We start from the raw sequence: 22,986 nt of genomic DNA on the forward strand, positions 1-22,986 counted from the left end.
GTCCAATATCCGGAACCGTTCTTGTGGACGACGATGCTGCATTATCCGGTGATCTTACCCACAGCTGTTGCCCTCTATAGAAATACGGACATTGAGAAACTTCTCGGCATGCAAGCGGTCACCGGATTCCAGCTGCACCTTCACGGCCTAGGGGACAGAGCAGCCTCGCAGCTTCGCCATCTCGTAGTGTCAGGATATCGACGATGCCCTTCACATGTTACCGAGATGATTGAAGTTGTCAGAAGCACTTCAGAAACACGAGTGTCTGTATCACGGAGGAGTCATGTAGAAGAGATACGTGTTGAGGATGTTGACTGTCTCTACTTGAGAACTATCTCCACCGAATCAGATGGTCATCCCCATATCCCAAACCCGCGTTGCAAGCGCGCCATGTCATGCAAGATATCCTAGCACCTTAACCGTGCCTTCTCCATCATTCAAGTCTTCCCTCCCAATGCAATCGACCTAAACGGTAATCGTCCCAGTCAACCTCGCATCTCTGGAGCTGGCCCCAACCTGGACCCCAAAGTTACCCCTCGGCACGACCCACTCCTGGAGCGCGACGTCCCAGAAGCTGAGATCGCGTCGCCTAAGCTCAAACGTTGCCTTCCTGCTCTGGCCCGGGCGAAGGTTCAGCTTCACGAAGCCACGGAGCTGGCGCGGCGGGGTCTCCGGTGCGGACGACGGTAGGCTGATGTACAGCTGCGCGACCTCGGCGCCCTGAACGCGGCCCGTGTTGGTCACGGTTGCGGTAACGGTGGCCACGATGTCGAAGAGGTCCTGGCGACCGCCGGGGCCGCGTCGGCCGGTCGCGGGGCCGGCGGCGATGCCGGAGCTGTTGCGGTTGCCGTAGCCGTTGCCGCCACGGGCGGAGCGCGAGGAGATGTCGAGGCCTTTGAAGCCGAAGGTCGTGTATGCTGTGAGGTGTGGGTTAGCTGGGATGTTCATGCAGGAATGGAGTGGTGGAGAAGTTGGGACTTACACATTCCGAAACCGAACTCGTAGCGCGGCGCGATGTTGAGGGCATCGAAGCGGCGGTAGTCGATGTACAGGCCCTCAGTGAAGGGGTCGTTGGGCGCATCCACGATGGTCGGGTAGTCGGACTCGGACTTGGCGATGGTGTAGGGCAGCTTGCCGCTAGGGTTGACATCGCCGTACAGAACATCGACGAGCGCATTGCCGCTCTCCTGGCCCGGAAGACCGGCCCAGACGATGGCAACGACATTCTGCTGTGCGAGGATGCTCTCAAGAATGATCGGCCCGACGCTGTGGATGACGACGATGGTGGGCTTTCCAACAGCAGCGATGGCAGCGACGAGTTCATTGCCAGAGTGCCACGGGTCGAGATTGATACGGTCGCCGGCATTGCCTTCGACGGTGATGTAGCCCTCTCCGCTGTCAGCATTGATGAAGACCATGGCGGTTGAAGCAGCGGCGGCGGCACTGGCGCCAGCAGCTTGGTCGTTGGTGGTGCTGGTAGCGAGCGTCGTGCCATCAGCGGCTGCTCGCCTGGAGATCGCACTGACAGGGTCAACGAGGTACGGGAAGTCAGCAGTGCCGGAGCCCCAGCCCATAGCCAGAGTGCCGGTGTTGCAGCCGCGGTCGGGGCAGGCGTTCGGGCCAGCTGGGTTGACAATAGCGTCTTCTCCGATGATCGCCAAGCTGCTGGGCTTCTTGAGAGGGAGGGCGTTGTTGTCGTTCTTGAGGAGGACGATGCCATCACGAGCGACGGTCCTGGCAATGTTCTTGTGGTTTCCTTGAACATCTGGGCCGCCTGCGGTAAGGTTCCACGAGTTGATGGTCGTTGCAGGGTAGCCGCGGTCCTGGTCTAGGGCGTACCACTGTGCAAGGATTCTCCGAACCATATCGTTGACACGAGCCTCTGGTACCTCGCCGGCCCGGACTGCGGCTGTCAGGTTTGGTCCCCAATAGATGCTGCCTGGAGGTTGGTTGAAATCAGTACCCGGCATAGTCATGTCGAGACCGCCGTTGGCGCTCTGGACGGTGGAGTGCTGTGCATTCCAGTCGCTCAAGACGTAGCCACGGTATCCAAGCTCGTTCTTCAGGAGCCTGTTGTTGACGTCGTCACTGTCACATGCCCAAGTCCCGTTGACCTTGTTGTAAGAGCACATAACGGATGCCACATCAGCCTTGATTGCATCGACGAAAGGCCACATGTAAAGCTCGTGCAACTCCCGGTCCTTGATATCTGAGCTGATCGTTTCGCGGCGGAGTTCTTGCTCATTGCCGATCCAGTGCTTGGCGCAGGCCTGGACACCAACGCTCTGGATGCCGTCGATAGTTTCTTTCATGGCGATGCCGGACAGATACGGGTCCGCTGCGAAACCTTCCCAGTTCCTGCCTCCACGGGCGATCTTTCCAAGAGGACCAGCGACCGGCGCCAGCAGCACGTGAATGCCCAGGCCCCGAGCCTCTTCACCCATGGCCTTTCCACGTTCGCGGATCAGGTTGATGTCCCATGTTGATCCAGCCTGAATGCCAGCTGGGAAGGCGGTGACTCCCTTTGCGAATCGGATGCCGAGAGGACCATCCTGCAGGCAGAGGGACGGATAGCCGATGGATGGAACAGGGCTGGTGTTGCCAACGCATGGGCCCTTGGTCCATCCAACACCGGTGACAATGCCGACTTTCTGCTCAAGAGACAGCCCTGAGAGAGCTCGACCAGCTCGCTCGTTCGCCCGCTCCCATGAATCACGGGCTTCGGTGAACCCCGCTGCGAGAAGAGGAAGAAGAAGCGCTCCCAACATTGTTGCGGCTGGAAGGAATGTTTGAGAAAGGAATGTCTGAGGAAGGAAGGATGAAAGTGGAGTGGCTCAGGAAGGGGCGTCTTCTTATAAAGTCATCACGCGGGGTATCACGCGGGCTCCTAGTGAAGTGCCACCTTGTGAATTGCTTCTTAGTGATATATTGCATCGTGAAGCACTCTATGAGGTACCTGAACGCCCATGTGACGGTGCTAGACTAGTGAACATGGACGATCAGCTTCACAACCATGTTCACGACCCTGCAATGCATTCATCTCGGAGATAGGATGGGGCTCGAGCAGCTCATGACCGCCATTAACGCGTGCGAAGTCGCTCCTTGGAGGGCAGCGATCTGTATGGACGGAGATTTGGGTGTCACCAACTACAACGGATTGAGCTGAGTCCGATGCTAGACTCACGATAGCCCGTGGGGCAGTCAGTTGCAGGAGCACCTAACATCTCCGATACCTAGGTAGCATCCCCAGGTTTTGGTGGTTGTTGGCACTGGGGATCCGGAGAACGGATTAAGCTGCCTGACATGGTCTCGTGCCGGGCGTAAGGGACGTGCGCGTGGTGTTGGATGCTGCTAGCCGCGAGACCGGCCAACCCTTGCATCACGCTTTAGAGATGACTGCGACCGGACTCGACTTGGGTACGAAAACTCGGAGTTGGCACGAAAACCATCGCTAGGCACAGTAGAGCAGCAGACTGATGGGGCATGACCTATTTCAGAGGGGTGCAGGCTCGGCGACTCCTCAGCGCACGCTGCAGGACGGAAACAATGAGAAGCATGTGCACACCTGACCAACTCGTCGTCCTGTGAAGTGTTCGAATGAAGAGACGTGGAACACCGAGTACGAGTACGGGCAGCTGTAGAACAAGGATGGAAGCTCTGTACCTACCTGCCTGTTGTGACCATCGTGAAACCCCATCTAACCTGCAGTGGAAGGTAACGTGAAGCTTGGGATGTCGGTGCCCACCTCTGGAACCACGTTTTGCCATTCCGGGGCTCCCAGGAGACAGGAACTGGCCGCGATCGACCGGGAGAAGCGCCGCGGGCGAACTTCTAGAAAACACTAACATCCACCTCCAATCTTAGGCTCAGATGAAGTAGCTTAGTTGCTGCCGAATCTTTTCCGCAATCCTGTAAGAGAGGAGGCGGTGGCGGCGACTAGGTAGGTACCTAGGTACTTCGCCCGAGTCTTGCTCACTTCAGCCCTCTGCGCTTGGGTTATCCTCGGCCGCTTTCTAACGGTACTGTATACACTACCTTGATGTATGATGGTGTAAACGTGCATGCCCCACCGTGGGGTTGAGCTCTTGGAGGGGGATCATCGGGGCCTGTGGGGTTGTGATGCACTCGTGCTGCGGTGCAGTAACTACGCCGGATTCTGACAACATGAGCCTCGGACCTAAAGACAGGCGTCAGGCAATCGTCCGTGTGCCACGGACCGCCCCCTCGGACTTTGGAGTTTGGCCGTTACTCACCGCCTGCATCGTCCCTCCATCACAGGGATCCCCTCCGCATGATCTTCCAGAAGACATTCCGCTGGCAAGGAGGGCGGACGCCAAGCCTTCCCGCCGCAGCCTCCCGCTTTACCTAAGCCAACCTTCTATCAACTTTGGAACACTCTGCTGCGCACGCCATGTTATCGCAACCGCCGACGATGATACCGAGGTAGCATATCGCGAACATGAACGCCTCATCAGATACGATGACGGCCAACCCCCAGGCGCTTGAGGTGCTCCAAGGCTTTCCTGGGACCAAGCTGGAGCAACTATACCGGCAACCATCCACAGCGTTAGCTGTCTTCCGGCGCATGCTGCCACATCTGGGTGAGCGGGTAGCATTCGATGTTCTCGCAGGAGCCGTACTAACCTATTCGTCTAGCGAAAACGATTGTCATGGCGATGCTCTACATGCCAAACCCTTTCCTAGCCTCCGACCTCGATGCCTGGATCCGCCCAGACGCCGTCGCGTATGCCCGCACCACGATCCTGCAAGAGCACAGCTAATGTGCTTGCAGCGAGAAAGAGCAGGCGCTGCTTGTTTTGACGAGCTTGCACATCATGTCGACCTCGCTGCAAGCCCAGGGGCCCCGCGCATACATCCTCGGGAAGGCCTTTGCAAAATCCCTGCGACAGGCCCTGACTGGCAGCGGAGAGCACAAGTCGTTCGGCGTGCCTTGCAGGCCCCCTGGGAACGACGTTGTTGATGTCAAGACCCTCGATGACCATGCCAGGAGACAGTGGGAAGACATACTTTATTACATGGTTGGCAGCACCACCGTTGGGGTGGAAGGGCAATCGCATATCAGCGACGCCACAAAGTCGCTGCTCGAACTCGGCAATTTTGTCGATAAAAGAGGCCGCATCACACAAACTGGCTTTACCTTTCTCTTGCAGGAGGTGAATGCGCAGGTATGGAGCCTTCTGATCGTTTATCTGAATCGAGCTCCAGAATTGGTAAGCGCTAGTTCGTCTTCTCCTGATGTAAGTGATGTGTTACTAGGAAAGATGTTAGGCATGACTGGGAGCACTCCAACGTTTCCTGACAAAGCGGCTGTGGCATGTCGCCACGGAGTCATTTGAGGGGAGCATTATTAAGACGGCTATGAGTTTTTCTTGATCTGAAGTCTTCGTCTTCAACTCTAAGCCATCATTCCATTAAGAACTAATGGTTTGCGTCAATCAGCACAGCCCGACCCCTCTTCTGCAAGCATCGCGCTTCCAGCACCCGCAACCCACACAACCGCTAACAGTCTCCACTAGCTCAAGATGGACAGCGTAGACATCCTCTCCTTCATCTTCATGCTCGGCAGCCTCGAGCTGGGCCAAGGCTACTCAACCGCGAACCTCTCCTCGACCCAGAAGCAAATGCTCGACGACCTCGGCGACTTCGGCATAATCTACCGACCCTCCCTCAAGACCCCCATCTTCTACCCAACCCGTCTCGCCACGACCCTAACCTCCGACGCCTCCGCCCTGCACAGCAGCGCCGCGGCGCCGACCCCCACCTTCGACACCGGCCTCGCCGGCGGCTCCGGCGCCGCGAGCAAGGGCTACATCATCGTGGAGACCAACTACCGCCTCTACGCCTATACGGAAAGCATGCTGCAGATCAGCGTGCTGGCCCTCTTCACGCGGCTGACGATGCTCTTCCCGAACATGGTCACGGGCCGTCTAACCAAAACCTCGGTCCAGCGCGCCATCGCGCAGGGCATCACGGCCGACCAGATAATCTCGTATCTGGCCGCGCACGCGCATCCGCAGATGCTGAAGAGCACGCCCGTCCTGCCGCCCACGGTCGTCGATCAGATCCGGCTGTGGCAGATTGAGGGCGATAGGATGACGACGACGAGCGGGTACATGATGATTGAGTTTGCGACCGAGGCCGAGTATCGCGATACGGTCGAGTATGCCGAGACGGTCGGGCTGCTGGTTTGGAAGAGTGATGCGAAGAGGTGCTTTTTTGTTAATCGGATCGAGCAGATTAGGAGCTTTATGTCTAACAGGAGGGCGGCGCGGGCGTAAGCGCTTGTGATGGGCTTGAAAAATTCGGGGACTGGGTTAGGCACTGGAGGCTGTATGGAGCTCCAGCCGAGCGCTCTTCGGCGGGCTGGTCTGGTCTGCGAGGGGCCATAGGCGTTCGGGATCGAATGGGAAATGGCAAGGCGGGCATGACAGGGCGCTGGGATGGCATTGATTGGATTCCATTGAGTACCCGGGTGTGTTTCTTAGCCTCCTTTTCATCTGTAAACAACAAGTGGAGCGGAGATGAACAGTTGATTTGAGACACAGCACACGGATCCATCTGCTACCTGAATATGCGGTGAGACCCTTCTTAATACAGCCAGGTCGAGTAGGCGCTACAGTCGAATTTTCACGGCATCCTAGGACATCGCCCGTGGTCCATTCACCACCTCATGCGCCCAACAATGCCGCCCCCCTCAGATCTACCCCCGCTATATCACACCACAGTGCCTCCACCAACGCTCTCCGAACACGCCGATCTATCTCCCATTGCTCTTCTCGAACCCCAACGACTGCCCGCTCGACTTCCGGTTCTTCCCCATCAGCCGCTCCATGAACGACATCTTCCGCGGCGGCCCCATATCTCCCGGCTTCTTGTTCTCCGTCATCAGCGACGCGGTCGGCGATGGCGTGACGTCTTTATCCTCTGCTTTCGGTTTGGCCGACGAGAGGCTCGACCACAGTATCGACGGCATGTTGTGGATGCGGCCGTAGGTGCGCGCGAAGAGCTGCGTGGCTGTTAAGAAATGGTCGCAAATATCCAGGGGGGCCAAAAGCGGGAAAGCACACGGCATAACAACAGCGACAAACCGATGATCGGCGAAAGGCGGCGCTGGGAAAGACTCACGCACAAACTACTCCTCGCCTCGTCCGTGATGCAGACCTCGTACAGCTGCTCGAACACCTTCCGCGCGCGTCGCTCTTCAGCGCCAGGTGCGGCCTTCTTCGGGACCGTGACGTCGGTGATCGGATCGTACGTGTACTCAGGCGCAGGCTCGGTGCAGTCGCGCGAGGCGTCCAGGAGCTGGTCGTGCAGCGTCGTGAAGCGGCCGGCCCAGTAGCCGTTTGGTTGGGCTTGGGTGACCTGTGGGGCGAAGACATGTCAGCAGGACGGTGCTAAGACCACTCAGAGCCTTGAGGGAATTTCGGGTGCCTGTGGGAAAGAGGGTGGTCGTACCTGCCGCCTCAACAGTAAAGACGCTTTGGACGGCGTGCTGCGTTCGCTGGTCGGACTGAGCTCTGATGACCTGCGCACCCCCCGAGAGTTGTTAACGAGCTTAGCGCTGAGATGGTCGATAGCAGCAAAGGTACCCGGCGTGCGAGGCAGCGGAGGACTCAGCGGTTGGAGTAGCTGGTGTTGCGTTATTGAGTGGCCCGAAGACAGTCTCGGGAGGCTCGGACGTGGGCGGTCGCCCTTCCATCGCTGTACCGTTACTGGTGTCTGCTGCTCCTTGAGTGTGTTCGGGTGCGCTCTGGGTGTTGCCGCATTCTGTTCGTTGGTGACGGCGAGGTGCTCGTACCAGGTTTCTTTGATGGGCGTGACTGGTCTTTCAAGTCGTGACCAGCTTGAGCCGAGCGAGGATGAGTGGCTGCTGTAGGTGCTGGAAGAAGCAGTGACGCTGCTGTGTGCGGGCGACTCCCATGGCTTTGGTAGCGGCCGGCAGATGTCCACGTTCTCCTTCTCTTTTCTTGATGATCTTCTATGACTAGTCTCGCCCATCTCGCTTTCCAACGTCCCAGCCTTCCATGGGTTTCTTCGTGCCGCAAACTCAAACTCTTCCTTGAATACGGCTTTCCTCGGCAGATTGGAGGTGCTTCCTCCGTGCGCGACATGCAGGTTTGGTTGTGTAGTGGAGCGTTGGAGGTGAGTTGGAACACCGAGCTGCGCGAAGGCCTTTCCTGCCCCGACATATCTGGCGCTTCTGCGACGTTCGCTGGTGGCACCGACAGGAGTAGGGATCCGGCTCGGACGGATTGTGACGGATGATTGCGAGGAGGGTAGACTGCTCTCACCAGGGCCGCGGGGTACTCCGAGCGTGGGTACGTTGCTCATCGTATGACTTCGCGGGAGCTGCGTTTGCTTCGGCTTCTCGGCGCATCGTAACGGTGCATGAGAATCTTCAAACGGAGAGGGCGGCGGTGTTTTGAAGTTAGGAAGCGGAATCAGAGACGAACGGCGGCTGTTTCTCTGATGCTGCTGCTGCTGCAAAGAAGATGAGGACTCTGAGGTCAGCAGCGCTGTAGTGGAGGAGGCTTCGGACTGGAGAGCAATTGTAGACTGGCGTCGACGATTAAATGGGTTTAGCGGACTTGCGAGAGAGGTGATGGAGCTGAAGCGGCGGACTTTGTGCGATGCTGCGTCATGCTCATGTTTTTCTGGAGCATGCAAACGACCGGGCATGTTGCTTGATGCTGGGATCCTGTTCTCCTTGTCGTCTTCCTGGGTGTGAGCCGCCTCCCACTTGGCGCGAATTGCGTGGAAAGCAGAGTGCTCACGATTGCTAGGCATCTTCCACGAAACGTTGGTAGTGCATTGTGCGCGAAAGCGTAAAGAGGAGTGAAGTTGATGTTCGCGGGCGGTTTGGTGGTGATTGAGCAGAAGAGGAAGTCACGACGACGACGACAACGACAATAACATGTGAACGATGTCACTCAGAGTCTCTTCCACATAACGCGTGAGCTGACAAAAGAATCTTAAATGTAGAAGACCACAGAGCCGTGATGCATATTGAGCTGATTATGCATCGTGACTCGGAAATCTCTTGGACGCCGTTTCGTTTCATGGGCTTCAGGTCCTGTTTACTCTCTGAGCGGTCGTCGCCGCTCCTAACCGATGGCTCACGATATATATTCCGCACATATGTTCCTTCATCCATCTGCAGCCTTCACCAGCGGTCCAGCTGCATGAGCGTGAAGGACTGTCCGTGTCACATTGCCGCTGATCTAGCTCCTTGAGGACTTTAAGGAGTATCCACGCGTGTAGACCGTACACTCGGCTCCACTACAAGCCCGATTGCACGTCTTCCGTGTTGCCAATGCTAGTTTGAAGAAGATGTCAATCTATTCCATTTCTTGTAGAATTCGTAATATGCCATGAATCAACCAAGCCCTTCCATGCAAGCACCTTCATCTCCCGACTATACTGACAAGCGTCACAAGGGACCGTTAGACTCCGCCACGTTCATATTCCACGTCACCGCTTTCATTTGCTATATTGTTCTGTTGGTAGAGGCTATGAACGCCGTCCGGTAGCAAACATCGAATTCGCCTGGGATGCCCGATAGTCACTATGTACACTGTCTTCAACATAGGGTAATCTCACTTAGCAAGGTTCAACTGTCTTCTCTAGAGAAGCAAGTCTCTGCCTTACTGAAACCATCTACTCCGCTGATCAGGTGAATGCAACGTCTCGACGATCTGAATCAGTTCATTCTGCATCAATCTAACCCGATACCCGTATTTGACATATCCATTATAGAGCTTCACCGCCTGTTAAGGATGGCGACAAAGAACGCAGTCGTAAAGTACCAATATTTTGGGTATCCGCTCACACTACATTACAAACGCCAGGTACGCCAAACGCTCTACCGTATGAGGCTCGGTCACTCAGTACCAGCCCAGAAAACGCCTCATTCGGAATCGCTATCAATGACAAAGCCCGCTCTCACATTCCTCCTCACCACCGGCTTCTGGATCGGTACATCTTCAGAATCTTCAGAATCAGCATCCGGTACAACGACATCCACATTTGCGGATTTGGCCGCCAGCGGCTCCCTTGACAGCCCGGCAGGGGAATCGCGTCGACCAGCCCGCGTCGGCGCAGGCTGCTGGGACGAGACTGGCGTGTCAGTCATCTCAGCGTCTTCATCGCTGTCTGATTCAATTCGTGTTGCGGGCTCTGGGGAGGAAGCCGCGCTGGGCGCTGCGGATGCGCTTCTCCCACCTGTTTCATCACTGTCTTCGGGGTCCGAGAACAGGCTCTTGTGCTGCTTCTTCTTCCTACTCCCCTTCTCCACCTCCCTCCTCGCCTTCCTCTTCCTCTTCCCCAAGACCTCCTCACCCGTCTTTCCCGAAGAAAGCGCCTTAAGGATACTCCTTCCAGCATTCCTCCTCCTCTCCTCTTCCTTAGCAAAGAACTCCTTATCCCGTTCCTCATCCGTCTCGTCATCAGACTCGTGCACCATAAGCTCACTCTTAATCTTCCTCCTCTTCTCCTCGTCCGCTTTCCGCCTCGCCTCAGCCCGTCGCTCCTTCTCCGCCTCATCTGGCTCCTCGTCACCCTTATGCCGTAGTCGGCGCCGTTTGCTCTTCAACGCCTCCAGCGCCTCTGACCGTCTGTTCGTCGGACCACCAGCGGGGAACAGGATCTCCTCCTCCCCGGCCGACGCGCCATCGCCGTCGCTGTCGTCATCGTACGCAGCACGTCGTCGCGCAGCAGCCGCTTTGCTGCGTAGGAAGTCTTCAGCAGATTTGCCGTCCTCGTAGACGGGGGGGTCGAATTCGAATCTGCGGATCAGGTCGAGGTTCTCTGTCAGCGTCGCGGCGGTAAGGTCCGAGGGAATGATCCAGGAGGCGGCGGGGTCGTCGTCGAGGCCGAGCCGCTCGAAACCGAGGAGGGTGAGGAGGAGGCGCAGTTTGTTGTCTTTGAAGAGGGCGGTGCGGCGGGCTTCAGTATCGGGTTTGAGGAGGATGGAGGGGGGGTTGGGGGCTGCGGCCTGCTCGGTAGGAGACTCGGGCGCGTTAGGAGGTTCGAGGGCTGAGGATGTGGCTTTTCGCGCTTCGGCTTCTGCTTCCCAGGCCTGACGCTCGTCTACTGCTGAGGTAAGGATGTTCTTGATCCAGGCGAGCGCGTCGCTCTTGTTTTGGTTGACGAGAACGGAGACGGCGACGCCGATTTGGTCTTTCCTCTCCATGCCCGGCTTAACTTCTAGCTCGGCAGGTGCTCGCGGCGTCCTTGTTTGTAGCTCCCTCTCGTACCCATGCTCGAGGTAGAACATCGTGTTAGGGATCTTGCTGAAGAGCATCTCGACCATCAGCTCCGGTCTTTCCTGCACCTTCTTGGTGACTTTTCTGAACAGCTGCCGCACGAGCTCCTGCCAGTCCTGGAAGATTGACATCTCTGTGCTCAACCCCTCGGGCCCCTTGATCATCTTGTTGAAGAGGTGTAGGATATCCACTCGGTAGAGGATCATCGCGAGGTCTTGCTTGAAGGCGACACGGTAGAAGAAACGGTGTGCGCGCTTGAGCTGATCATTGCTTAAATCACGATAGTACTTCGTGAACGCTACGAAGGTGTTCACGCAAGCCTGTGTCGAGAACTTGGAGGAGAACCGGGCGAAGTCAAACTTGCGCTCTGTGGACGTCCTCTGCACGTCCGCTACTTCTTCTGCCTCTTCCGCATGCTCTTCATCAGCATTTGCCTCTCCGTTAGCTTGCGCATCAGCGTTCTTCTTCCTGCGTGCGCGTCGTCGAGAACGGACTTGTAGGTCGACGTTCTGCTTTGAGTACCTCTCCAGCATGCGCAGGAACACGTGAGACAGTTCGGTGCACGCGTCGAGGTAGCCAAACCCTTGATCTTTGTAGTTCCGCAGGATATACAGGATGCGATCATGCGTCGTTTCTTCGTAGAAGATGCGGTTCTGGATGTTCTCTGCAATGTCTTGATCATCTTCAACACTGGACTCGGACATTTCTTGCACGGAGAGCAGGATTTGCGTGAAGCACTTCATGCCGGCGTTGAGGTCTTGCCACGACTTGTCGTCTTGGCTGCTTTGCATGAAGCGGTTGAGGAGGACAAAGGTTTCCTGGTCCATCACACCAGCAATTAGGGCAAAACTCTCGTCGTCGGAATTCGCTGGTGTTGAGGCTTGTCTGGAGGCGGCGTTCTTCTGGATTTGACGTCTTCGAGCGCACTCTGCTTGGAGAAACCAGGAGATGAGATAGAAATATTGCATCGAGTGTACCCCTTCTACACGATGGGCTTCTCGCTCGATAGCTCTCCGGAGATGGGTGAATAGCGGGTTGAACGATGAGTCTAGAAATTCCTCGACGAAGGACCGAAGCTGCTTGCGGGCCGGTGCGTCCAGGTGGACTTTTATATCAAAGTCTTTCCGCTCGTCCTCTTCTACATTGCGGTTTCTCAACCTGGGTTTGTTCCATTTCTTCGACCCATCCATTTGCTCCATGATTTTCTGATCTTTACCCAGAAATGTCTGACCTGAGACGGTTGATACTCTCTCGTCCGCTCGCTTAACCCAGATCATGGTGCCGAACCGATTGTGCCTTGTCGGTGCATGCCGCGCGTAGCCTGACAGCATGGCCTTCTCCTTTTGCATCAGCTCCCGCAGGTCTTGAGTGTTTGCCTTTGTCCGCGCTTCTTCCTCCATGAACAATCTTTCTACATCCACGCCCTTCAACAGGTGGAACAGGATTTCGAGGAGGATGACGTCTTGCTCTACGAACTCGTCGCCCATGCTGGATGCTACAGTCAGGAGTAGCTGGAAGACGTTTTGTGCGTGAAACGTGCTGATTGTTGCAGAACGAGAGATCTCCGCTTCATCTCCATCGTAGGCGGCGTTGGCAGGAACCGATATCATGGCAACGTTGCGAATAAAGTAGAGGGCGATTCGAATGACACCGTCGTCGCGCGGTTCCCGTTCTTTTCTTGGTACGGCCATGGCGGGGAGCGCCAGGCGGACTGCTCTCTCGAGGACATTCGCCCTGTCGTGGTGGAGGATGTCTCTCTTGTATCCCGCCTGTGCTAAGTGGAGGTATGGTAAATGGCGATGGTGGTGTACCCTCATCTGCGTCTCTTCGACCTCCACCGGCCAAGTTAATAGTCCGAGAAGCTCCACTACGCCTGTCAGCAATTGCGCACTTCTCTACAGACAGAGCACGTACGGCATGCCAGAAGCACCTTGTACTTTAGCGGATCCTCCATTGAGTTTTCCGGCCATTTAGCCATGATCTCTAGAAGATCCCCCTTCGCGAAGTTCGCTTCTGCCAGACATCGTTGGACGTCGAATCTGTTCTGCTTCTGATCGAATCCCTTAATCCATCTCCTAACATCCTTCAAGCATGCAAGCGCATCATCTCCCAACACGTATGTGCCATCTTCGTCCGCGCTGGTGCCTCCGATCTGCGAATTGGTTAGCGTTCGTTCGATTGTGAGTTCAATGGTTGGCTTACAGCAGAGACGATACTGTACACGAATGCGCGGACCTCTGGGTCTACTGTGGGCGTGACCCACTCGTCGAGGCTCATCGTGGCTCAATGCGATTGTAGTTGTATAGATTGAAGTTGAGGTTGCCCAGCTGAACGCGACATTGGCGGAAGACGCGACGGCGCGACGCGCCATTCTGCCGGCCATGTGAAAGGCGGTCAACCCTTGAATCTGAACCTCGGCAGCAGCGGCATCTTGTTCGGCTTAAGACGGCGGAAGTATACCAGCACAACCAGCAACTGAAACCTTCAATCCTGTACGCTGCTTTCAACCTGCGGGAAATTTTCTCAAGCAGCAGTCATGTCTTTCTCCGCCGCCTCGAAGCAGGTCTGGCGGCGCGCAGGCGCAGTGCAGCGCCGTCAATTCAGCTCTACGCCGGTTGTAGCAGCAGCGGAGGTAAAGAAGCTTGGAGTGATCGGGGCAGGTCAAATGGTTGGTTGTCGAGAGTGCATGCGTTGATTTACAGATAATTGACTAAGTCCAGGGTCTAGGCATTGCTTTGGTAGCGGCGCAGAGGGCTCAAGTCCCAGTCACGCTCATAGATACCTCGCAAGCATCAATAGACAAGGGCCTCAAATTCGCCGGTGCGACCATTGCAACGGCATGATGTGATAAACTGGCTAATGAATTGCTACAGACAAGCTGCTAGAGAAGGATGTATCAAAACAGCGGCTGTCTAGGGAAGATGCCACTGCGGCCCGCGAGCGGCTCAAGCCCAGCACGCAAATGGACGACCTCTCGGATGTGGACTTCGTAATAGAGGCCGTACCGGTATGCATTCCATCGCTGCGTTGATGCATCCCTTCATTCGGCTAAATCGATGTCCACGCAGGAAATACTAGACCTCAAGACCAAAATCTTCTCCCAGCTCGCACGGATCTGCCCTTCCCACGCCATCCTCGCAACGAACACATCCTCCATATCAATCACTCGCATAGCGGCTTCAACCACGAAAGACCCCACAGACCTTTCGGCCGCCTCGCGCGTCATCAGCACCCACTTCATGAACCCGGTGCCTGTACAAAAGGGCGTAGAAATCATTACCGGGCTACAGACATCTGAAGAGACCGTGGACACTGCAATCGAGTTTTGCAAGCGCATGGGCAAAATCCCGTCGCGGAGTGCCGACTCACCAGGCTTCCTTGCAAATCGGATCCTGATGCCCTATATCAACGAGGCGATCATCTGTCTCGAGACAGGGGTAGGAGCGAAAGAGGACATTGACAACATCATGAAGAACGGGACGAATGTGCCCATGGGCCCGCTGCAGCTTGCAGACTTTATCGGTATCGATACGTGTTTGGCGATTATGAATGTGCTGTATGGAGAGACGGGGGATAGCAAGTACCGGCCGGCGGTGTTACTACGGAAAATGGTGGATGCTGGCTGGCTAGGCAAAAAGAGTGGGAAGGGGTTCTACGATTATTAGAACCAACGCGGTTCTGCGCCTTGATGCTGTCTACTCGGAAACGAACTCTTGCTGCAGCGGTACCACTGGGGAGCCCGGGCTTTGGTTGAAAGCGCCAGAGACGCCTGGTCATTCCAGTCGCCGACTGTAGAATACCTTATGGTGAGCCCTAAAACTTTGAATCCGCAGAATGTGGAAGTAAACCCAGGCGTGGAAGATCTGCTTTTACCAATGGAGTGGGCTGTCTACTGAAGCCGATGTATTAACATGGCCCAATCCGGTACATGGAAATCTATCGTAGCACCACTGCTCGTCTTCACGGTTGTATACACAAGACTTGGTGACCCACCCCTAATTACCATGTCAATTTTTGCTGCAAGCGATCCCTTTTGCTAACGCTCTTTGGGTCTTTCAAACTCCACAACTTCCTTAAGGAGGCTGAAAATCGGAGCCTCTTAGGCTACAACAGAAGCCCCTCAAATCGTTTCCTGTGACAGCGATGTTCGCTATTCTACTTGCATTCTCTGCAAGTTGGAAGCTGAAGTCTTTCCATGCTACGCACTACTGTCCTCCGTCTCTCCCTCAGCATCATGTGCCGAATCATCAGCCTCCTTCTCAAAGGTGTCAAAATTCGGTGCTCAGCTAGCCTTACCCAGGCTCCGTCACCGCGCTACTCGCACAGCAGCTGTCGAGTTTGATAAACTGGTCTATCCCAACTTTGGTATAGGGTGTCCTGCCGTGGCTGCAGTAGGTGATTACAGCTCAGCCTAAGGGAGACAGCACAAGCAACCAGCGCTCCTTTCCTCACGCCTTGCTGACCGCACGGCTGTGTTTCATCTTAATCTTGTCTCCAAAAACCAGGTCTGGCTGTGATTGTCACAGGCAGCTTGCTCGCGGCAGCGGCAGCCGTCAAGGCACGGACAAGGAGGCCATCACGTCAAAGGCCTAGTGTCGCGGTTGTTTCAACGGCTTCGTTGTTAGGCGTCCCGCCGACTTGGTATGCGAAATTGACATGACATGTTCTCCCGCCTCCACAGTGATCTTCTCAGGCTCGGTATTACTTCGGAGATTTACCATACGACTGAGCACCTATACGAGAGACATGAGCTCTGCAAAACGGAAATAAAAACAACTGACCCTAGTCCGTGACCTGCTGTCGCCGAAACTCCTATCCGTTTCCTCTCGCCTTGACGCTTTTCGAGACCTCACGCTCGCTACCATTGCCCCTCCCGATTCGCGCTGTATAGCCCGCAGACCTCCGCACCTCCGCATAGCCGCCCAGCCTCCCTTCATGACCGTTGTTGACCTAGCTTGCTTGCCTGCCGAAACAACAACCACACCCAGGAGTAAAACCGCTTCGGGAGCCACGGATGAGAGGCGGTTGGACACCAAGAGACGCGTCAAAGGGCGAAACACTGCGTTTGCACCGCCGCAAAGAGTTTGCGGAGCAGTCGTCCAGGGGCCTCAAGCGTGATGACTGCCAGCCAGCATGAGCGAGAACCCCAATGCGTGGGAAATGGCGACGGGAGTTGTCTCGGAAGGAAGCTCCATATCGACACTGCTTTGGCGCAGACCCACGTCGCAACGACCGACCTCGACCGCATCTCTCCCGCGTCCTCCCATCCGAGATCTCCAGCCACTTCAGTATCCTCAAAGGCTTCCTCCGCCGCGCCTATACGACCAATCCATCCAGACCATATGCTCGGGGGAGGATTCGGCGGCACAAACTGGGATACCGCCCCAGAGTCTTCTGGCCGGCACAAACCTATACCAATGCCGCTGCCCTACCTGCCATTGCGTAAGCAATCTACGCAACGTCTACGGCAGAAACACTCGCCATTAAATGAAGGCCGTTTTCCAAAGGCAGAGCAATCATCACCGAAGCTGCCTCTGGCCGGCGGTTTAGTGTCGGAGAGAGCTGCAATAGCCCTCAACGATTCGGAGGGCGTTACAAATAGCGCACTTCCAAAACCTGCGTTGCCTGCGCATGAGAACGCGGACTCACCGACTAGGTTTCCCCCAAGGAAGTCATCACTCCATAGAGAGCGGGGTGCAAGTCTCTCTTCACACGACAGCTCCGCAGAACAGCAGCCGTCATTACCATTGAGGGCGGCCATATCTATACCAGATCTTAGCAGCACGAGATCGAAGAAGGAACATGGCGAGCCTACTCCGAACCATCCCGACCGAGCCACTTGTCCAGGGGATACCTCGCGCTCACCGCTAGAGTGGCATCCTCTGCCTCCACTAGAGGCACCTCCTGATGAAGTACGCGCAAGTATACGATCCGCAGAGACGTACGGGTCCTCCGGCTTCATAGATGCCAGTGAAACCGAGCGCAGCAGTGTCGTGACGAGTCACAGCTTCAACGAAGACCTTTGCGGCGGCTTCACTCATTACGAGGGATCGGATAGCGAAGGCATGAGCGTCGAAGACGCCATTGGCATGTATGCCGACGGCTTTGGTGACGACGATAATGATCAGCCTGTCGACAAGGTCCGCGCACCAAGCGACGAAGGTTACTTTTCCCAAATTCACCTTTCGAGCGGAGCCGACGCGGAGACTCCCCTTGCGGAGCCACGCGGGCGCTCAACGAGCCGTATGGAAAGCGGGTGCTTCAAAGCTGATACCCTTCCGAAAGAAGATGCACGCCAGGTGATACCGCAATGCGTCCGAAACTCTACGGAGACAATCTCAAAGCATCGTACATCGACTACCCCCAATCTTGTAAAAACCGCTGGGCCGGTGCCTAGAGACCGCTACGGATTCAAGAAGATCACCACGTACATTACGGAAGAGCATTACGACGCATGGAACGGGCCATACACAGATTACCTAGGAAGACGGCGGAAGAAATGGGAGCAGCTCATGAAGCAACACCATCTGCCGACTGAGAACCCCACAAAGTTCCCACCAAAATCGGACAAAATCAAGCGCTACATCCGCAAAGGCATACCGCCGGAGTGGCGCGGTGCTGCGTGGTTCTGGTATGCCGGAGGTCCTGCTCGACTGGCTAGAAATGAGGGCTTGTACTGGGAGCTCATCGAACAGGTCACCCAAGGCAAGCTCAAAGACCAGGATGGAGAGCATATCGAACGTGACCTCCACCGATCTTTCCCAGACAACATTCGGTTCAAACCAGATCCCGTCTCCGCCCGCGACTCCGCAGTAACCGGAGTCGATTCGCATCATTCGTCGTTCGAGCCAGAAACAGCAATACTCCGCTCGCTCCGCCGTGTCCTGCAGGCATTCGCCATCCATAATCCCCACATCGGCTATTGTCAGTCTCTGAACTTCCTTGCCGGCCTGCTACTCATCTTCCTCGACGAAGACGAGGAGAAAGCCTTTATCATGCTCAACATCATCACGAACGAGCATCTTCCCGGCTCGCACGCACGTGTGCTCGAAGCTAACGTAGACATCGGCGTGCTCATGAGCTGCATACAGGAGTCTATGCCCGCCATCTGGGCCAAGATCGATGACGTTGCAGAGACCGCCGCAACAACCAGCTATCGGGGCCATATCTCAGTCTCTAAAGCGCGCCTGCCCACGGTCTCGCTAGCCACGACGGCCTGGTTCATGTCTTGCTTCGTCGGCAACCTACCCATCGAGACTGTCCTCCGCGTCTGGGACTCGTTCTTCTACGAGGGCTCCAAGACACTCTTCCGCATCGCGCTCGCGGTCTTTAAGATGGGCGAATTGGACATACGCGCTGTGAACGACCATATGGAGATCTTCCAGGTCGTTCAAAATATTCCGCGACGGCTGATCGATGCGAATGCGCTCATGGAGACGTGCTTTAAGCGGAGAAACGGATTTGGGCATCTGAGCCAGGAGATTATTGATATGAGGAGAGCGGATAGGAGAAGAGCGCATAAGGAGGATGTTGCGAGGCTGAATGGCGCCACGACGATGCCTATGTCGGTAGAGAAGCCGAGTGGGACGAGGAGGGCCGCGTCGAGAGCGAGATTCAAGAGGGGGATATCCAGGCGGAGGCCGACGGAGGCCTAAGTGAAGGCCTTGTGAGTTGTGGAGGTCGTCAATCCAATTGAGTGACCGAGCTGCGTGGGGATGTGTCGTATCGCTATGTCGAGATTCTGTATACGAACGATGCGACGCAACGTGGAGCTCGAGGACAGACATCTATACCCATTGGGCAGGCGCCAGCGCCTTGATCTACGTGTCTAAGTTGTCATGCATTCATAGCCGAAGGCTCGTTTGTAACGCCTGCACAGGTCGAGGTGCTAGCAACCCGCAGCTCCACCTCACACACCAACCTCAAACCTCCCCTCCACCTTACTCCAAAACTCCTCAACAAACCCCCTCTGCCCCTCCCCCGCCCTAACAGCAAGATATCTCCTCTCCTCAACCCTCGGCTCCCAATTCCCCGGATTCGCATCCACCATCACGCCCCCCGCCTCCCTCAACACAACCCACCCAGCACACACATCCCACGCCCAGCACCCGGCCTCCCAATACGCATCGATACTCCCACTCGCCACCGCGCACAGGTTCAGCGCCGCGGACCCGAACGACCGCAGCCCGTGCACCATGCCTCCGCCCTCTTCCCTCGTCGCGCACAGCCGCCGAAAAGTGTCGGATTTGACGGCGAGGTCGTTGCCGTGGCGGTCGCTGCCCCACTCCACGGCTACGAGGGCGTTGGCTAGCGACAAGGGCGTGGGGTTGCGGAGTGGTAATCGCGTCCTACCCTCCCCGTCCGTATCGTGGAGATAGGCGCCCTCGCCCTTCACAGCACTATACAGCTGCCGCGTAAACGGGTTATACACCACCCCCACCACCGGCACTTTCTCTACCGCCAGTCCCAGAGAGATACTGACGTACGGGTACCCGTGCACGAAGTTTGTGGTCCCGTCGATCGGGTCCACGATGAAGGTTGGGGAGGCTGTGAGGGTGTCGCCGGGAGCGTAGGTCTCTTCGCCCATAAAGGCAAAGGTGGGATAGCTCGCACGGAGGGAGGTACTGATCATGGTCTCGACGGCGCGGTCGGTCTCGGTGACGAGGTCGGCGGTGTTCTTTTTGGAGCCTGATGTGCCAGTCGTAGGGTGGGCGGTGGTTATCATGGTGCCAGCGCGGTGGGCAAGGGTGATGAGGTGGTCGCGGATTTGGGGGAGGTCGAGGTCGGCCATTGCGAGGGGTGGTGGTAAGAATTTAGCTGTGCTGGAGGTTAACGGCTAGGGACGTGATGGTTGAGCTAAGGTTGCTCGAGGGTTGATACACAAAAGTTGAAGTCTGCCCAGTATCTCAATTGCATGTGGGGCTTATCGATACGCGTCTCTCTTATCGCCGCAAACCCCGAACCGACGAACCTTCCGCCCAGCCTCGGCGCCCAAATAATCTCACCGTCGCATCTCACCCTCAAACCCCACCACCATGCCCTGATTCCAACCCAACCAGTCCTTACCTTACCGCCCTCAGAATGAGCTTCCCCCACTCCCTCACTCCCCCCTCTCACTTCACCCACCTCCCCTGGTGCGCATCCCTCCTCTCCGACGCCTCCTGGACGATCGTGCCAACCTCCTCACGCACCCCCAAACCCTCAACCGAAGACTCCTTCTTCGCGGAAACCCTCCAGTCCCCCCGAACCATCCGCGGGTGTCTCCCTCAGCACACCGCTCCAGACCCCACCTCCGACCCCCCCATCCGCGAAGTACGCATCCTGCTCGACCTCGGCGACGGGCTCAACGGGTACCCACACACCGCGCACGGCGGGCTCGTGGCTACGCTGCTGGATGAAGCTGTCGGCTTGCTGCTGGCTATTAATATGCGGTTTAGACCCAAGGAGGCGAGGAGCAAGGAGACGGAGACGGGAATCAACTTCTTTACCGCGTATCTGAATATTAGCTACAAGGCGCCGCTGATGACGCCGGGAGTGGTGCTGGCGAGGGCGGGGGTGGAGAAGGTAGAGGGGCGGAAGAGGTGGTTTTGGGCTAGGCTGGAGGATGGGAGGGGGTTGGTGTTTGCGAGTGCGGAGGCGTTGTTTGTGGAGGCGAGGCCGAAGTTGTGAGGGGGCAATGGAGTGGGTGTGCGGCTGATGTGGGCCGCTGGCTTTGCAGACAAAGGCATGCACTGGATCGGCGTTTACTGCGGGTTCTGTTTAGACGGTATAGAGTTGCAAATGTATGTGTGGACACCGGTAATATTACACCAAACCAATCGTTGAGTAACAGGTTGACGGCGAACAGTAATATCTCAATTCTGGATAATCAAGATGAAAGCCTGAGCGAGTGACAGGTTCAGCAACTGCACACCTTCCAAAAGCCTGGTCGACATGTGCACGAACTTAGCCATTCTACCAACGCTGATGAATGCAACCCATGTACGCCGTCTCGTGCAGAGACCATCCCTGACAGCAGCCACTGCACTTGACAACCCGCTTTCAATCATCACGACTCCACCTGCTTTCGGAGGTAGTATCTCGATGGCCAGCTCCGGGCGTTGCCACCAGGTGTGCGAAGAAGGGGCATCGCTTTCTATTAGCGTGGTAACGTTCGACCCTAACCCAGTCAGCGCAAACCCCTCCACTGTAATCTGCAGTTTGCAAGCGGGCACAACTCACTCCTGCTGGACTTCTCGACTCGCGAGTGCCATGGCCCTGCTTTGGCTGGGGATATTTTCAAGGGCGACCGCCAGTCTTTCCATCGACTGTCGTCTGCGCTTGGTGCTGTGCTCGTTCAGGAGGTACGAGCATCCTGTAGCGACTGCTCATCTGTCAGCTCCTACGGCTTTGCCTGTGTGGAATGTGCATAGGCGACTTACATAATATGGCAGAAAGGCGCGTCCCGATTGAGGGAGCTGGGGCCTGCTTCTGGAGAAGGGATTGGGAATGGATTTGCGGCGAGAGCGACCACTGCCGCATTGGCGAGGGAATTTTTCTGAGTAGGATTCGCGACGGAGTGGCCATTACTGCACTTCACGGTGATTCCGAAAGTTGGTTGAGGTGGATGGGATGCTCTAAAGATTGGAGAGTCTGAACACGAACTGATACTTCTGAGAACCTGCAAGTTCAGAAAGTGCAGCTCCGAGACCTACGTACTGATGAGAAAATGTAGAATTTCGCTACCACGGTTAACCCATCCCTTGTGGAAAGCGCGCCCTGATGCCAGCATGTCAACGCCCGTAAATGCAAACCCCGTATGCGCCTTCTCCAAGTAGCCGATGCTGCCCGCCCATGGTCATGCTACTTCCTCCCAGCGAATTTCTTGGTCCAGTCCCTCGCGGTCTTCTCAAACTCCTGGCGGTTGCTCTTGTACTGATCCGCTATGGCCGTCTCGACAGCATCGTCCGGGTTTGGCTCGATCAGGAGGTTCCGCGCCATGTTGATGACCGCCATAAGCTTGTTGGGAGGCTTCCACTCGTCGCTGCGCAGCATGCCCAGGCACATAGAGCCTTTGTCATCGTTGCTGACGTTGGGGTGGTAAATCTTGGTCTGGAAGTTCAGGACTGGCGGTTTGAAAGGGTAGTCTTTGGGAAGCGTGAGGAGGAGCTTGAAGTGACCGCCCTGTGGACGCGGTTAGCTGTGCTTTTACTGTAGGTGTGAGGGTTGCGGAAGCTGTACTGCGTAGACTGATTGCTCTGGGCCATCCAACAACACCTCCCACACGTGAACGTCGGATTCATCGACAAGCTGCACCTTCGTTCCAGCTGGTGGATTGCTGGTGACTTCCGTGAGCTCCTGACATCATTGTCAGCATGGCGAAAACGGTTGGCGTGGTGGGGACGGCGGGTGGACCTTGACAATTCGCTTGCTGGCTGACATCTTGCAACACTACCGACAAGCGACTCAGTGTGGGTGTAGGTAGGGGATGGAGGTGCACGGAGGAAGGTTTTGGTACGAGAGAAGGTAGGTTCCTATGCAAGGAATTCCAGAGTAAAGGTGAACTCAACGCAGTGACGACTTTCGTTTCAGTATTCTGTTCCAATGACAAGCTGCCGCCTGGGGCAACACAACGCTTTATGCGGCCTTACTGCGGACTTCATCTGCAGTCGAAACTTGAACAGTTCCTAAGTTTTGCATTTGTCCTGTGTCTTCACGCTCA

General features: G+C 56.2%; 9 protein-coding genes across 9 annotated transcripts; 4 read left to right on the forward strand and 5 right to left on the reverse strand.

The window, feature by feature from the left end:
• Positions 1-465: 465 nt before the first annotated feature.
• Positions 466-2,768, reverse strand: W97_04604 (beta-glucosidase L; the record flags this gene model as incomplete). Its single annotated transcript, XM_007782493.1, has 2 exons — positions 466-917; positions 983-2,768. The coding sequence occupies 2 exons, from the start codon at positions 2,766-2,768 to the stop codon at positions 466-468; spliced, it is 2,238 nt and encodes a 745-aa protein (XP_007780683.1).
• Positions 2,769-4,459: 1,691 nt separating this feature from the next.
• Positions 4,460-6,299, forward strand: W97_04605 (uncharacterized protein; the record flags this gene model as incomplete). Its single annotated transcript, XM_007782494.1, has 4 exons — positions 4,460-4,601; positions 4,657-4,744; positions 4,793-5,231; positions 5,538-6,299. The coding sequence occupies 4 exons, from the start codon at positions 4,460-4,462 to the stop codon at positions 6,297-6,299; spliced, it is 1,431 nt and encodes a 476-aa protein (XP_007780684.1).
• A 479-nt stretch (positions 6,300-6,778) lies between these two features.
• W97_04606 (uncharacterized protein) lies at positions 6,779-8,352 on the reverse strand (the record flags this gene model as incomplete). The annotated part of the gene is made up of 3 exons (XM_007782495.1): positions 6,779-7,027; positions 7,147-7,383; positions 7,477-8,352. 3 exons carry the CDS (start codon positions 8,350-8,352, stop codon positions 6,779-6,781), a joined length of 1,362 nt encoding a protein of 453 aa, XP_007780685.1.
• Positions 8,353-9,928: 1,576 nt separating this feature from the next.
• On the reverse strand, positions 9,929-13,562 carry W97_04607 (uncharacterized protein; the record flags this gene model as incomplete). Its single annotated transcript, XM_007782496.1, has 3 exons — positions 9,929-13,152; positions 13,200-13,437; positions 13,488-13,562. The coding sequence occupies 3 exons, from the start codon at positions 13,560-13,562 to the stop codon at positions 9,929-9,931; spliced, it is 3,537 nt and encodes a 1,178-aa protein (XP_007780686.1).
• Positions 13,563-13,821: 259 nt separating this feature from the next.
• Positions 13,822-14,950, forward strand: W97_04608 (3-hydroxybutyryl-CoA dehydrogenase; the record flags this gene model as incomplete). Its single annotated transcript, XM_007782497.1, has 4 exons — positions 13,822-13,953; positions 14,006-14,105; positions 14,159-14,292; positions 14,354-14,950. 4 exons carry the CDS (start codon positions 13,822-13,824, stop codon positions 14,948-14,950), a joined length of 963 nt encoding a protein of 320 aa, XP_007780687.1.
• Positions 14,951-16,402: 1,452 nt separating this feature from the next.
• Positions 16,403-18,940, forward strand: W97_04609 (uncharacterized protein; the record flags this gene model as incomplete). The annotated part of the gene is made up of 1 exon (XM_007782498.1): positions 16,403-18,940. The coding sequence occupies one exon, from the start codon at positions 16,403-16,405 to the stop codon at positions 18,938-18,940; it is 2,538 nt and encodes an 845-aa protein (XP_007780688.1).
• Positions 18,941-19,194: 254 nt separating this feature from the next.
• W97_04610 (uncharacterized protein) lies at positions 19,195-20,076 on the reverse strand (the record flags this gene model as incomplete). The annotated part of the gene is made up of 1 exon (XM_007782499.1): positions 19,195-20,076. The coding sequence occupies one exon, from the start codon at positions 20,074-20,076 to the stop codon at positions 19,195-19,197; it is 882 nt and encodes a 293-aa protein (XP_007780689.1).
• Positions 20,077-20,366: 290 nt separating this feature from the next.
• On the forward strand, positions 20,367-20,954 carry W97_04611 (uncharacterized protein; the record flags this gene model as incomplete). The annotated part of the gene is made up of 1 exon (XM_007782500.1): positions 20,367-20,954. The coding sequence occupies one exon, from the start codon at positions 20,367-20,369 to the stop codon at positions 20,952-20,954; it is 588 nt and encodes a 195-aa protein (XP_007780690.1).
• A 1,173-nt stretch (positions 20,955-22,127) lies between these two features.
• Positions 22,128-22,706, reverse strand: W97_04612 (uncharacterized protein; the record flags this gene model as incomplete). Its single annotated transcript, XM_007782501.1, has 3 exons — positions 22,128-22,448; positions 22,506-22,622; positions 22,680-22,706. 3 exons carry the CDS (start codon positions 22,704-22,706, stop codon positions 22,128-22,130), a joined length of 465 nt encoding a protein of 154 aa, XP_007780691.1.
• Between the last annotated feature and the right edge of the window lie 280 nt (positions 22,707-22,986).

The sequence above is a fragment of the Coniosporium apollinis genome (assembly GCF_000281105.1).
Source record: "Coniosporium apollinis CBS 100218 chromosome Unknown supercont1.20, whole genome shotgun sequence".
NCBI lineage: Eukaryota > Fungi > Ascomycota > Dothideomycetes > Coniosporium > Coniosporium apollinis.